General features: G+C 45.1%; 1 protein-coding gene across 2 annotated transcripts in view; it reads left to right on the plus strand.

Moving 5' to 3' along the window:
* The window catches only part of SMYD1 (SET and MYND domain containing 1), a 45,444-nt gene that overhangs the window by 6,889 nt on the left and 25,658 nt on the right, over positions 1-12,897 (plus strand). For both annotated transcript variants that reach the window (XM_009184611.4, XM_003908945.4), the window contains exon 2: positions 10,858-11,034. In XM_009184611.4, the coding sequence (XP_009182875.1) occupies positions 10,858-11,034 (177 nt within the window). The remainder of the gene's footprint in view (positions 1-10,857; positions 11,035-12,897) is intronic.

Raw genomic sequence — 12,897 nt, forward strand, 5'->3', positions numbered from 1 at the left:
CATGATCTGCCTGCCTCGGCTTCCCAAAGTGCTGGGATTACAGGTGTGAGCCACCGCACCCGGCTGATGCCCTCAATTTTTAAGTATATGCATAACTCATTTGTTTATTACTCCTTTATGTCTAGTTCTCCCCTCTGTTACCTAGCTCGATGCACACAACAGATGCTCAATAAATACTTGTGGAAAGAATCAGGGAGGGAAGGAAAGAGAGAGAAAGAGAGAGGGAAAGAACATGGGGTTTCACCATGTTGCCCAGGCTGGTCTCAAACTACTGACCTCAAGAGATTTGCCTGCCTCAGCCTCCGAAAGTGCTGGGATTACAAGCGTGAGCCCCTAGGCACCCAGCCTTTAGTTCCTTTTGCTGCTGTAACAAACTACTGTAACTTCAATGGCTGAAAACAACACAAGTTTATTATCTTATAGTCCTGGAGGTTAGAAGTCTAAAAACAGGCTGATACTTCTGTTTCTTCACTATCTCCATCTTCTTGAGGCTGCCCACATTCCTTGGCTCATGGCCCCCTTCCTGAATCTTTAAAGCCAGCACTGTAACATCTTGTTCCCCTCTGACCTCCTGCCTCCTCTGAAGGACCTTGCAATTACATTAGGCCCACCTAGGTAATTCGGGATACTGTCCTTGTCTCAAGGTCTTTAACTTAATCACACATGCAAAGTTCCTCTGCCATGTAATGTAACCTATTTACAGGTTATGGGGATTAGGACATTGACAATTTTTGGGGGGCTATTATTTAGTCTACCCCAACCAATAAGAATTTTCTAGATTGATCCAATTCATCACAAAATATGCTAAGAAGGAGCAAGGACAGTTAGTGGATTTTTTTAAGTTCTTTAAATAAAAACTTGAACAGTCTCTAAATTATTCTGGTTACAAAGTTGAAAGTGTTCAGGAGATTATGTATATATAGTGTGTGTATAGGTAAAAAGTGGGGAACATGAGAAAAAGTTGAGTATTTGTAAATAAATTACTGACAACCAGGCTTTTTTTGAAAATGGAACCAGTTATGAGCTTTCTTAGGTGCAGCAGAGCCGGTGGGGTTTAGTCAGTGTAATTCTGTGTGAGCCTGTGGCAATGGCAGGATTAGCCCTGGCAGACACACAAACACACATGTGGCCTTTAATCTGATAACAGCTGGTGGTTGGTTAGTGGGGGATAAATGATGCTATAAATGGAAATAATTTAATGAAAGGATTAGAGAAATTCCGGAACAATTAGTTCAGAAAATGAGTAAGTGTTAAAGTATTCAAGTGACAGCCTTGAATGTTTGCATTGGATGTTGAGAATAACCACAGTTGGTTTAGAATTCTGCTTTTCATTTGGCACTTTCAGCTATAGAGGCATGACATGTCGATATGTTACACAGTCTATTGTGAGTTGTATTGCTAAATATCGCTCAATAATTCTTAAATCCAGAAGTCTGAGAATGATTGCCTTTTAAAGATGGATTAGATCAAATGGCAGGTTGTCCCCATAATAATGCTATCTTTACCCACTTACATCCGAGCATGTGTTCTGAACACGAATTGAGGGGTGTGCTTCAGCTAGGTCATGTAAATGTATACAGGTCTTCGTAGGGTATGTGAGCTGTGGCAGAGAAAATCTTGAGAGTTGGTGTTTTAATAAAAAAAGGGATGCTAAAAATAAATTGGCAATATCCAGGCTTGATCCAAGAAAACAGTACCTTCTTTTTTTTTTTTTTTTTTTTAGATAGGGTCTCACTCTATTGCTCAGGCTGGAGTGTCATGGCACAGTCATGGCTCACTGCAGCCTTTACCTGCTGGGCTCAAGCCATCCTCCCACCTCAGCCTCTGGAGTAGCTGGGACTACAGGTGCCCACCACCATGGCTGGCTAATGTTTTATTTTTGTTTTTTGTAGAGACAGTGTTCTCTACCGGACACTATTTTGCCCAGGCTGATCTCAAACTCCTGGGCTCAAGTGATCCTCCTGCCTCAGCCTTCCAAAGTTCTGGGATTACAGGTGTGAGCCACTGCCCCTGGCCCCCACTGACTTCTTCTGTCAAGGTATTTAATAGTCAGTGCAAACATGAATCTCATGATCTCATCCAGCGGCTACCTTTGTCTCCTATATGTATACCCTGACATGGACACATTTGCCTCATATCAGTGCCTCTTTCTAGAAGACCTCTACCTTCTCTGAGTACAAACTCAGCCCATCTCTCGAGGTCAGAACAATGCCTCCTCATCTCGTAGGTGATTGCCTTTCTAGATTGCCTCCCCTACCTCCGTTGAAGTAGTCTCTCTTCCTCGAAACTTACAGCAAGTTACCATGTTCGTGGAATGTTGTGGGTTCTGCCTTGTTTATACGTGTTTATGTCCCATCCCAGCCTGGGGACTGCTTGAAGGCAAGGTCGGTGTCTCCTTTATCTTTTAAGGCCGTCTATTACCTAGCTCAATGCACATAACAGATGCTCAACAAATACTTGCAGAAAGAGGCAGGGAGGGAAGGAAAGACAGAGGGAAAGAAGAAAAAAAGAAGGAATGAGAAAAAGAATTTAAAATATTGTGAAGTTATCTGGGTACTTGAGGGACGGGATGTTCTTTAAGACACCTACTCACAGGCTGGGTGAGGTGGCTCATGCCTGTAATCCCAGCATTTTGGGAAGCTGAGGCAGGCGGATGGCTTGAGCTCAGGAGTTTGAGACCAGCCTGGGCAACATAATGAGCCTCCGTCTCTACAAAAAAAATAAAATCAAGCTGAGCCTGGTGGCCTGCACCTGTAGTCCCAGCTACTTGGGAGGCTAAGGTGGGAGGGTCGCTTGAGCCCAGGAGTTTGAGGCTGCAATGAGCCATGATTATACCATTGCATTCCAGCCTAGAGGACAGAGAAAGACCCTGTCTCTTTAAAAAGAAAAAAAAAAAAGACACTTCCCTCTAATTTTTGAGGAGAGACCTTCCGGCAGGCTGGGAGTTTATAAGCAGCCCTGAAAGACAGAACTGTTGAACTGTTGGTCCAGTCCTCTCTTGCTGAGTTTTTAGGGGGCTTGCCCACCATGCAGGCACCTTGTCTTTGCATGTATCTGTCCGTGAGCAACTATTTCCATACAAGGAGCTGAGCAGCAGCTGCCCTTCCAGCCCTCTTCACTCTGACAGATCGCAGAATCCAGCAGGGCTGCAGAGCAGAGTGAGAGGGGACCAGCTGCTGGAGCAGGCACATTCAAGGCTGCAGGCCAAGCAGGTGGACTCTGTAGCTGCCTCTGCCCTCTGTGTGCTGAGAGTAGCATCCGGCGTCAGAGACTCTTAAGAGAATAATATCCCTGTGAGGATAATGATCGTGGCTACTCTAAAGGTTGCTGTGAAGATTTTTTAAAAAACGAATCACTAAAAACATCTCTTTGAAATGGCAAAGTGCTGTGTAAGTGGGAGTTGATACCTTTTGGTGTGAATAGGAATATGAGACTGGGGAGAAACGAGACTTGCTGAAGGTCACCCAGCTAAGCCTGCCTGGGACAAATGCTCTTTCTCGGAATCCAAAAAGTGGCTTTAGGACTTCATGTCATTTGGACGCTCTCCTGCACTGGGGCCAGTAAGGTGGGGGAGGGATGGGCATTTCTTTCTTTCTTTCTTTTTTTTGAGATGGAGTCTCACATTGTCGCCCAGGCTGAAGTGCAGTGGCGCGATCTTGGTTCACTGCAAGCTCCGCCTCCCAGGTTCTCCTGCCATTCTCCTGCCTCAGCCTCCTTAGTAGCTGGGATTACAGGCGCCCACCACCACACCTGGCTAGTTTTTTGTATTTTTAGTAGAGACAGGGTTTCGCTATGTTGGCCAGGCTGGTCTCGGACACCTGACCTCATAATCCACCCTCCTTGGCCTCCCAAAATGCTAGGATTACAGGCATGAGCCACCGTGCCTAGCCAGGATGGGCATTTCTGTCAGGGGAGTGCTCTTGTCCCCATACGATGTTCTCCTGTAGCTGGGCTGTCTTCCTTTCTGGTAGCTGCCTGGAATAAGCTGGCGCTGGGGATGAGAGGAACTCGGTGATCAACCTGGCCCAGCCCTGTCTGAGTGACAGGCAGGATGGGTGGCTTGGGCTGATGTCCGCTGAGCACTTATCCAGTGCCAGGCTCTGTGCTGACCACCTTACACATGTGATTTCTTTTAACCCTAAAATCACTATGAGAGTGGTGAGATTTCAGAACTTCTTTGTAGTTTTCATCTTGCTTGAATTTTTAAAAATAGTATATTTCATTCAAAAGTACTGGTCAGTGGTCTAAAAGATAGCAAGATCTAGGTGTTGCTACTCCCATTTTCACATAAGGAAACAAAAGCTTGGAGAAGTCAGGGGACTTGCTCAAGGTCACACAGCCAGTAGATACTGGAGTCAGGAGAAGAACCCAGCTCTGACCAACTCTAGGTTTGACCTTCCGTAACACCCAACCCCATGCCAAGGAGGGGAGATGGGAACCAGAGGGACAGGCTTAAAAAAATTTTGGACTAGATTTGAAATAAAACAAAAAATCTCCCTTTCCTGTCTACTTGACACATCTCGGTGTATCCCACCAGAAGGAGCAGGATTTGGGTTTTCTCTCATCTCGACATTCTTGCTACTCAAAGTTGAAGCAACAGTATTGCCTGGGAGCTTGTTAGAAATGCAGAATCCCAGCCCCCACCCCACATACTAAATCTGAACCCGAGTTTTAACAAAATTGCTGGTGACGTGTGCACACTGAAGTTCCGGAAGTTCGACTCTGCATCCTCCTTCTCCCCAGCTCCAGTCTTGTGGCTAAGCCCTACCAGCAGCTGCGGGCATAGAGAGAAGGTCAACCTCATCCCAAAGGAAGCCTACATTTAAGAAAGATAACTCAATGCTTCCCAGGTTTCACCAGCTTTTAAAAATTGGCTCTAGGCCCTAGAAAAATTACAGAATGGCATATAAAATAGATCTGTGATCCTGAAGGAACTATTTGGTGGTTCATATTTGGAACCCACCCAAGTTCACTATGAGAAAAGAAATCATTGATCACATTTTCTTTTTATGAAAAGTATTTGAAGTTTATTACAGCAAAGAATCTCATGAGATAACATGAATTATTTAATAGCAAAGAATCCCATGAGATAACATGAATTATTTAATAGCAAAGAATCTCATGGACATAACATGAATTGATCCAAAGCCTGATAAAATGATTATACAAGTGTAATGTTCTTCCTGTCACCCAATCTTGGGTGAAGGCTGCTTTGCAGCACCTTAAGGTTCTGTCTCCTGGTCACGGTGGTTATTAGTGACTTTGAGAACATGAGGGTCATGTCACTGGAATTTATTCTTAGGGACATAATATAGCTACAGTTAATAGCAGATAGAGTATTCTCTAATCAGGCCCTAGTAGAAGTGTATTAAGTTAGTTCATGGGAGCTTGGAGGCAAATGCCAGGGGAGACATATTCTTTCTCTTGGAGCCAGGCTAGGAAAACTTGCCGTAATAAACCTCACAAGCAGCATGGACTAAGTAAGGACAGGGTTGTGTGAGGGGTCCATTCCTGATGTCTACAATAAGGTCATTAGTAAGGGGTCTTTGTACAGAATTGAAAAACAATAATCCCAGCATTTTGGGAGGCTGAGGTGGTCAGGAGTTCCAGACCAGCCTGACCAACATGGTGAAATTCCATCTCTACTAAAAAATACAAAAATTAGCCAGGCATGGTGGCGGGTGCCTGTAATCCCAGCTACTCAGGAGGCTGAGGCAGGAGAATCACTCGAACCTGGGAGGCAGAGATTGCAGTGAGCCGAGATTATGCCACTGCACTCCAGCCTGGGCTACAGAGCGAGACTCTGTCTCAAAACAAAAAACAAAAAACAATAAAAGTCAATCTTTTTTTGTTATCACCATGTACCAGCAATTCTAAACAACGTCAAGGATAAAATACTTCTCCTCACTCCAAAATCCGTAAGAGTCTAAGTTCTGAAAAACTGCTGTTGGGTAAACCTCATTTTAGCACATTTTAAAATTGCCTATCTTTTAATAAACATTGTATTCTGCCTGGAAGTTAATTCTGAGGACCTTCAGTTACACAGTCAGCCATGTGGACTCGACTACATGTGTTCATTGTGAAAGTAAATTCTTTTTTTTTTTTTTTTTTTTTTTTTTTTTTTTTTTTGAGACGGAGTCTCGCTCTGTCGCCCAGGCTGGAGTGCAGTGGCCAGATCTCAGCTCACTGCAAGCTCCGCCTCCCGGGTTCCCGCCATTCTCCTGCCTCAGCCTCCCAAGTAGCTGGGACCACAGGCGCTGCCACCTCGCCCGGCTAATTTTTTTTGTGTGTTTTTAGTAGAGACGGGGTTTCGCCGTGTTAGCCAGGATGGTCTCGATCTCCTGACCTCGTGATCCGCCCGTCTCGGCCTCCCAAAGTGCTGGGATTACAGGCTTGAGCCACCGCGCCCGGCCGAAAGTAAATTCTTAAACTTCAGAGTTATTCCAGGTTGTGTTGGCCACAGTCTATGTCTCCAATCCTTGTGATACCATATATTCCCACATGTTTAAGTAGATTAGAAATAAGCAGTGACTATGAAGATGAAGACTCAAAATTTGTTATTCGAAGTGTTCACCTAGGTGATTTTCATTTGTGTTTGAAATTTAAAACAATAAAACAGAATTGTGAAGAGTAATGTTTTTGTTTGGTAGGCACACGTATTAGTGTATACATGAAATATGAATGTGTGAATACATGTATATGAATAAAAAGATGAGGATATTGTACTAGGCTATTCTAAAATGTCAATTTGGGTGTAAAATATGAGAGTAGTTCTGGTGTGGGGTCGCTCTCTGATGGGCGACCTTGGAACAGACAAGCATAAAGTTACAAGTGACAGGTTACAAGGGACAGACAGCATGATTGTGCTTGTGTCTAACTGTTCCCTCTCCAGACCACCTCTTGGCTCTCCTCCCATTCTCTCCTGCCTTGGGTTTATATTCCTGGTATGAGCCCTGATGCCCCAGAGGTGGACATCTGCTCCTCCTTCCTCGTTCCTAACCTAAGACAGACTCTGAAATTTGCAGATGACTCAGAGATTAGCATACCAATATGAAAGATGACAGAAGAAAATTCAAAATGACCTTGACGTTTTGGAATGCTACACTGAAAACCATCAGTTAGGAATAAATGTGAAGACTGCACTTCAAGTTTAAAAATTCAGTGTCACAAAGGAGCTTTTAGGCTGATGGATGTAGTCTTTACTTATTTATTTATTTTTATTTTTTATTTTTTATTTTATTTTTTTCGAGATGGAGTCTCACTCTGTCGCCCAGGCTGGAGTGCAGTGGTGCAATCTTGGCTCACTGCAAGCTCCGCCTCCCTGGTTCAAGCGAGTCTCCTGCCTCAGCCTTCCGAGTAACTGGGACTATAGGCACATGCCACCACGCCCAACTAATTTTTGTATTTTTAGTAGGGACTGGATTTTGCCATGTTGGCCAGGCTAGTCTCAAACTCCTGACCTTAGATGATCCACCTGCCTTGGCCTCCCAAAGTGCTGGGATTACAGGTGTAAGCCACTGTGCCCGGCCTGGATATGTTTATTATCTTGATTGTGATGATGGTTTTGTGGGTAGATGCATATGTCAGAACCTATCAAAGTGTTCTTTTTTTTTTTTTTTTAACACTTATTGTGTGTCAATCATACCTCCATAAAGATGTCTAGAAAATGCAATGCTGTGTAGACAAACAGAGTAGAAACTCTGGCTTGACTGTAGCACCTTTGAGAAAGCTTGGGAGGTTCTACTGACTGTATTTGTAATTTGACCCTAATTTTTTTTTTCTTTCTTTCTTTCTTTTTTTTTTTTGAGGCAGAGTCTTGCTCTGTCACCCAGGCTGGATTGCTGTGGCACGATCTCGACTCACTGCAACCTCTGTCTCTGGGTTCAAGCAATTCTCCTGCTTCAGACTCCTAAGTAGCTGGGATTACAGGCATGTGCCACCATGACCAACTAATTTCTGTATTTTTAGTAGAGACAGGGTTTTACCATGTTGGCCAGGCTGTTCTCAAACTCCTGACCTCAGGTGATCGGCTCGCCTCGGCTTCCCACAGTGCTGGGCTTACAGGTGTGAGCCACTGCACCCGGCTGTTTGACCCTAAATTAATGTGAGGTTTTCACTAAAGAAACTAATGGAAGCACAATGTGGAGATCCGACAAGCGTGCATGGTACCACATCTGAATAGTATACTCTGCTCTGGGCACCATAATTGTGAGGTGTTGACACCCGAGCTCTCACCTGTGTTTGGCCAGGAGACAAGATTTGGAGCCTTCTTGGAATCCAATTTACTTGGATTTTTCAGCAGTCCAGTTCCTGCTAATGAACTGCAAATTCCTGCCAGAAAATGCAATCCTGACTTGAGGCAGATGTAAGAAATTCGTAACTCTCCATCGGCAGGAGTTTAGAGAGTTCACTAAGTGGCCAGGGTTCCCTGTAGGCCCCATGTGCTCTATTCTGCTGGGGCACTTATGACAAATGACCTTCTCAGGGAGGGTGCACCCTCTGTGGCCTAGTTATGACGGACTGCGGAACCTGTGCAGTTCTCAGTATGCTAGTGTGATTCTACTCCTCCTCATTCACTAGGAAAGTTTAAGGGAAGGCAAGTTTAAGAGTGAGGAAACTGTTACTGTGAGGATAACTTTGAATCTGCTCTAAATTAGAAATAAACACTGACCTTTCATGCCCTCAAGTACTTTATGATTGTTAACAGATTAGTAGCAATGCACCTCCTAGTGGATGGGGATACAACGGTGTGTTGAGCTGGCCAGCCAGAGCCTGAAAACTGCCTGGACTTTAGGAAGCCCAGGATGTAGCATAGAGCAGTAACCTCTGCCGTGCCCTCAGCTGGCTCTGCACCTGTCTATCCCCTTCTAGATGCCATGCTGGGATCAGTGCTAGGGGTCAGGCTCAAGGGTCAGGCCTGGCCTTTGGGCTGGTCCGTGAGCCTGACCCCCTGGCACTGGCCAGCACATGTTGCTTGATTTCTCAGCTAAACCCACCCTCTTTTGGCTACAGGGATTTCTGTAGATATATCAGAGGCCACTAGAAAGGTGCGAGAATTCTAGAAACCATGTACAAGGAATTGTTTAAAGATCTGGGAGTATTTAACTTGGAGGAGAGAAATGAATGGGAAGCAAGGCAGTGGTCTTCAAATTCTTGAAGAACGGATCTGACCAGGCTTGTTCCATTGGGCAAGGACCCAGAAGGCCAAATTAGGGTACAGGAGTAGGTTTTCTGGGGAGGCAAATTCAAGCTTAACACAAGGAGGAAGCTTGCAACAATTAGGACTGGCCAACAATGAACTGACTGTTCTCAGAAACAGTGAACTCCTTTTCACTGTGGGAATTAGAATATTCATGGCCAGGGATGGACACAAAAGATTTCTGTGCTTGAATGTTCTGTAGAAGTTTCTCCCTCCAGGCTTTAGAATTCTGCGGTTTTAAAAGCTCCTGTGTTCTTATACTTTTGAGGTCCCTGTTTAGACTGTGGACTCCTACCTGAGTTTACCCATCCACTTGCTTCCCGGAAGCTCAGCACTTCCCTGCAGATCATTGAACTGGTTTTCATTATTTCTTTGCTTCAGTGGTTGGGATTTCTCTTCCTCACATTGCAGGAGCATGAGGTTGAGGCCCAGAGATTCTGTGCATCATACCAGATTTCCCTCACTCTGGATGTCAGGCTATGTCCCGAAATACATTTCCTATGGAGCCTATGCCCTTGTCTGTTTGAATGATGGGTTTAACATGGGGGACACAGAGCTCTCTAATGGGAACACTAAGAGGCTAGAAGCACCGGGTGAGGATCCTCATCTTCTCACAACTCTCTCCCTCAACCATCGAATGGGCTTGCATTTTCCTCCTCATCACTTCCATCCTCGCTGTGAGCTGGGAGAATATGTCAATGACAGTGAAATCAGTAACGCTGTCATTCTTACTGTTGCAAAACACACAGACTGTGACATATATCATAGTGTGTAGATATTCTTTTGCATACAATACTATGATGCTCTTGTCCCATCATACTGTAGATCATTATGATTTGTTGTACTTTGGGAAAGGGGACACTACATTTCAACAATGAGAAAGACATGTCGCCAAAATGCCCCCTCCAACACAGTGCCAATGACCTGTGACTTCGGGCGAGGGGATCATAAGGAATTCAAGCGTCTTCTCCAAAGAGTCTAGGACCCCCCTGTGCTCCCCGTCATAGTATTCACCACACTGCACGTTCAATTGTTTCTCTAGTAATTTGTGGTATTCCCAATGCCTAACACACTTAGGTCATGAATTTACCCTTCCTGAATTGAAGGGCTTATATGCAGAGGATAAGAGTGTCCTCCACATGGGGGTCACTTAAAAATATTTGGTAGGCCAGGTGTGGGGGCTCACGTCTGTAATCCCAGCACTTTGGGAGGTCGAGGTGGGTGGATAACTTGTCGGGAGTTCGAGACCAGCCTGAATAATGTGGTGAAACCTTGTCTGTACTAAAAATACAAAAATTAGCCGGGTGTGGTGGCACGTGCCTATAATCCCAGTTACTTGGGAGGCTGAGGCAGAAGAATTGCTTGAACCTGGGAGGTGGAGGTTGCAGTGAGCCGAGATCGTGCCACTGAACTCCAGCCTGGGCGACAGAGCGAGACTCCGTCTCAAGAAACAAACAAACAAAAATTGCTAAAGGAATTGTTATTGCCGAGAAGGGCCTTTGGAAGCCCAGACTCCTCATTTTGGAAGATGGAAATCTGAAGTTTAGACAGACAAGGACCAGTGAGCTGAACCCAGTACCAGAATGCCGTGTTCCACTGGCTGCATGGTGCCCTTTCCACTGTGCTCCCAATCATGTATCTTCTCTCTCCATTTCCAGCCTTGTTAATTTTGTGTGCCACACCTGCTTCAAGAGGCAGGAGAAGCTCCATCGCTGTGGGCAGTGCAAGTTTGCCCATTACTGCGACCGCACCTGCCAGAAAGATGCTTGGTTGAACCACAAGAATGAGTGTTCGGCCATCAAGAGATACGGGAAAGTACCCAATGAGAACATCAGGTGAGAGCTGGGCCCCATGGTGGTGCTTCAAATTTCCAAATGTCAGGCTGGAGTGGCCTCTGTAACGGCATTCCCAGATCTAAGGAAGCCAAGCTGAGTGCAAGTCAGGAAAGAGCCTCAAAGACTGCATATGGTCACTTCTGTTCACTCCCTTAAGGTCTAAGAGGGAGAACTGGCTGTTGACAGCAGTGATTCCAAACTGCAGCCACAGGCTGAAACTGGCTTGCAGACTCCTGCTGTAGGGCTCCCAAGTGTTTAGTTTATTTATGTATTTTGGATACAGGGGCTTGCTCTGTTGCCCAGGATGGAGTGCAGAGGCCCTGATCACAGCTCACTTGACCTCCTAGGCTCAAGTGATCCTCCCACCTCAGCCTCTCGACTAGCTGGGACCACCGGCATGCACCACCATACCTGTTTAATTTTTGTTTTTTGTAGAGACGGTGTTTTGTCATGTTGCCCAGGGTAGCCTCGAACTCCTGAGATCAAGCGATCCACCCGTCTCAGCCTCCCAAAGTGCTGGTATTATAGCCATGAGCCACCATGCCCAGCCAAGGGGCAAGTGTTTTTAAATTGATCCACCAATGTTTAAAAATTGGGAAATTTCATATTTTAAAATTAGGATTTTTGACTTCTCTTGGAAAACAAAAACAAACAAAAAAACTGAAGATCTGGCAAAATAGGCTAGAGCTGAGTAGTATCTGCCACCTTTGAAAAAATACAGAGCTTTCTAAGTCACAGCAGCACCACTGCTCCCTGTGGTCATACACGTTACACCAGAGAGCGCATTTGAGTTTGCAACTAACGGCCTTTCCTGGTGGCCATCATCAGAAATCTCAAGGCCAGTAGCTCCAGTACAAGAGATTCCCAAGTCCTGGAGGCTTGGTGCTGGGCTGCAGGGAGATGCTCAGGAAGCCAGCACTGCAGAGCAAAGGAGATGGAGATGGTGACTGGGAGCATTTTCACTGTGTGCGTAGGGTGTGAAGTTAAGGTACAGAATGGAATTGTCATATCATGATGATTTTTAGGAACCGGCAGGATGAAATGGCTCAGTCAACCTCTCCATGCCCCTTAGCTCCATCTACTGAAACAATACATATGCTTCAAGACCTAAAGTAAATGGCACCTCCTATGACAGTTATTGAGTTGAAATCTATCACGCATTGACCTCTATTCTCTGAGCTTCATAACCCTTTCCTCATTATTTGGAGGCAGCAGATCTTCCATGTGCTGAGTTGTGTTTTCCCCAGTGCTGCCCTGGGCTCCCTGTGAAGACACCTCAGTTTCCAGGCACCTGGAGTCCCACGCGGGGCATTTCTCCAGAAATAACTCAGTGACTCAAACGGGAGAAATCGGGAAGATGAAAAAGGTTCTGGAGACAGATGGTTGGTGATGGTTGCACAACAGTGTGAGTGTGCTTAATGCCACCAAACTGTGTACTTTAAAATGGTTAAAATGGTTCAAAAAGAGGTGGGGGGCAGAAAGGACCCTGAGGTGATGACACTGTTTAGTACCTTGACTGTGCAGGTGGATACATGAAGCTACATAGGTGATACCATTGTATATAATTAAACACACATACACATTCATGAATATAAGCCAAATGGAAGAAATCTGAATAACAGAGGTGGGATAATATTCTGGCTGTGATGTTAGTTTTCCAAAATGTTACCATTAGAGAAAACTGGGCAAAATGTACAAGGGATCTCTTTGTATTGTTTTCCAACTGCCTGTAAATCTGCAATTATCTCAATTAAAATTTCAATTAAAAAAAAAAAAAAACGAGGAGAGGGCCTGTGCTTTGCCCAGCAGGTCTCTCCTCAGGAACAGGATCTGTCCTAGACCACCATCCCCTCCCTAGGTGCC

The sequence above is a fragment of the Papio anubis genome, chromosome 14 (assembly GCF_008728515.1).
Source record: "Papio anubis isolate 15944 chromosome 14, Panubis1.0, whole genome shotgun sequence".
NCBI lineage: Eukaryota > Metazoa > Chordata > Mammalia > Primates > Cercopithecidae > Papio > Papio anubis.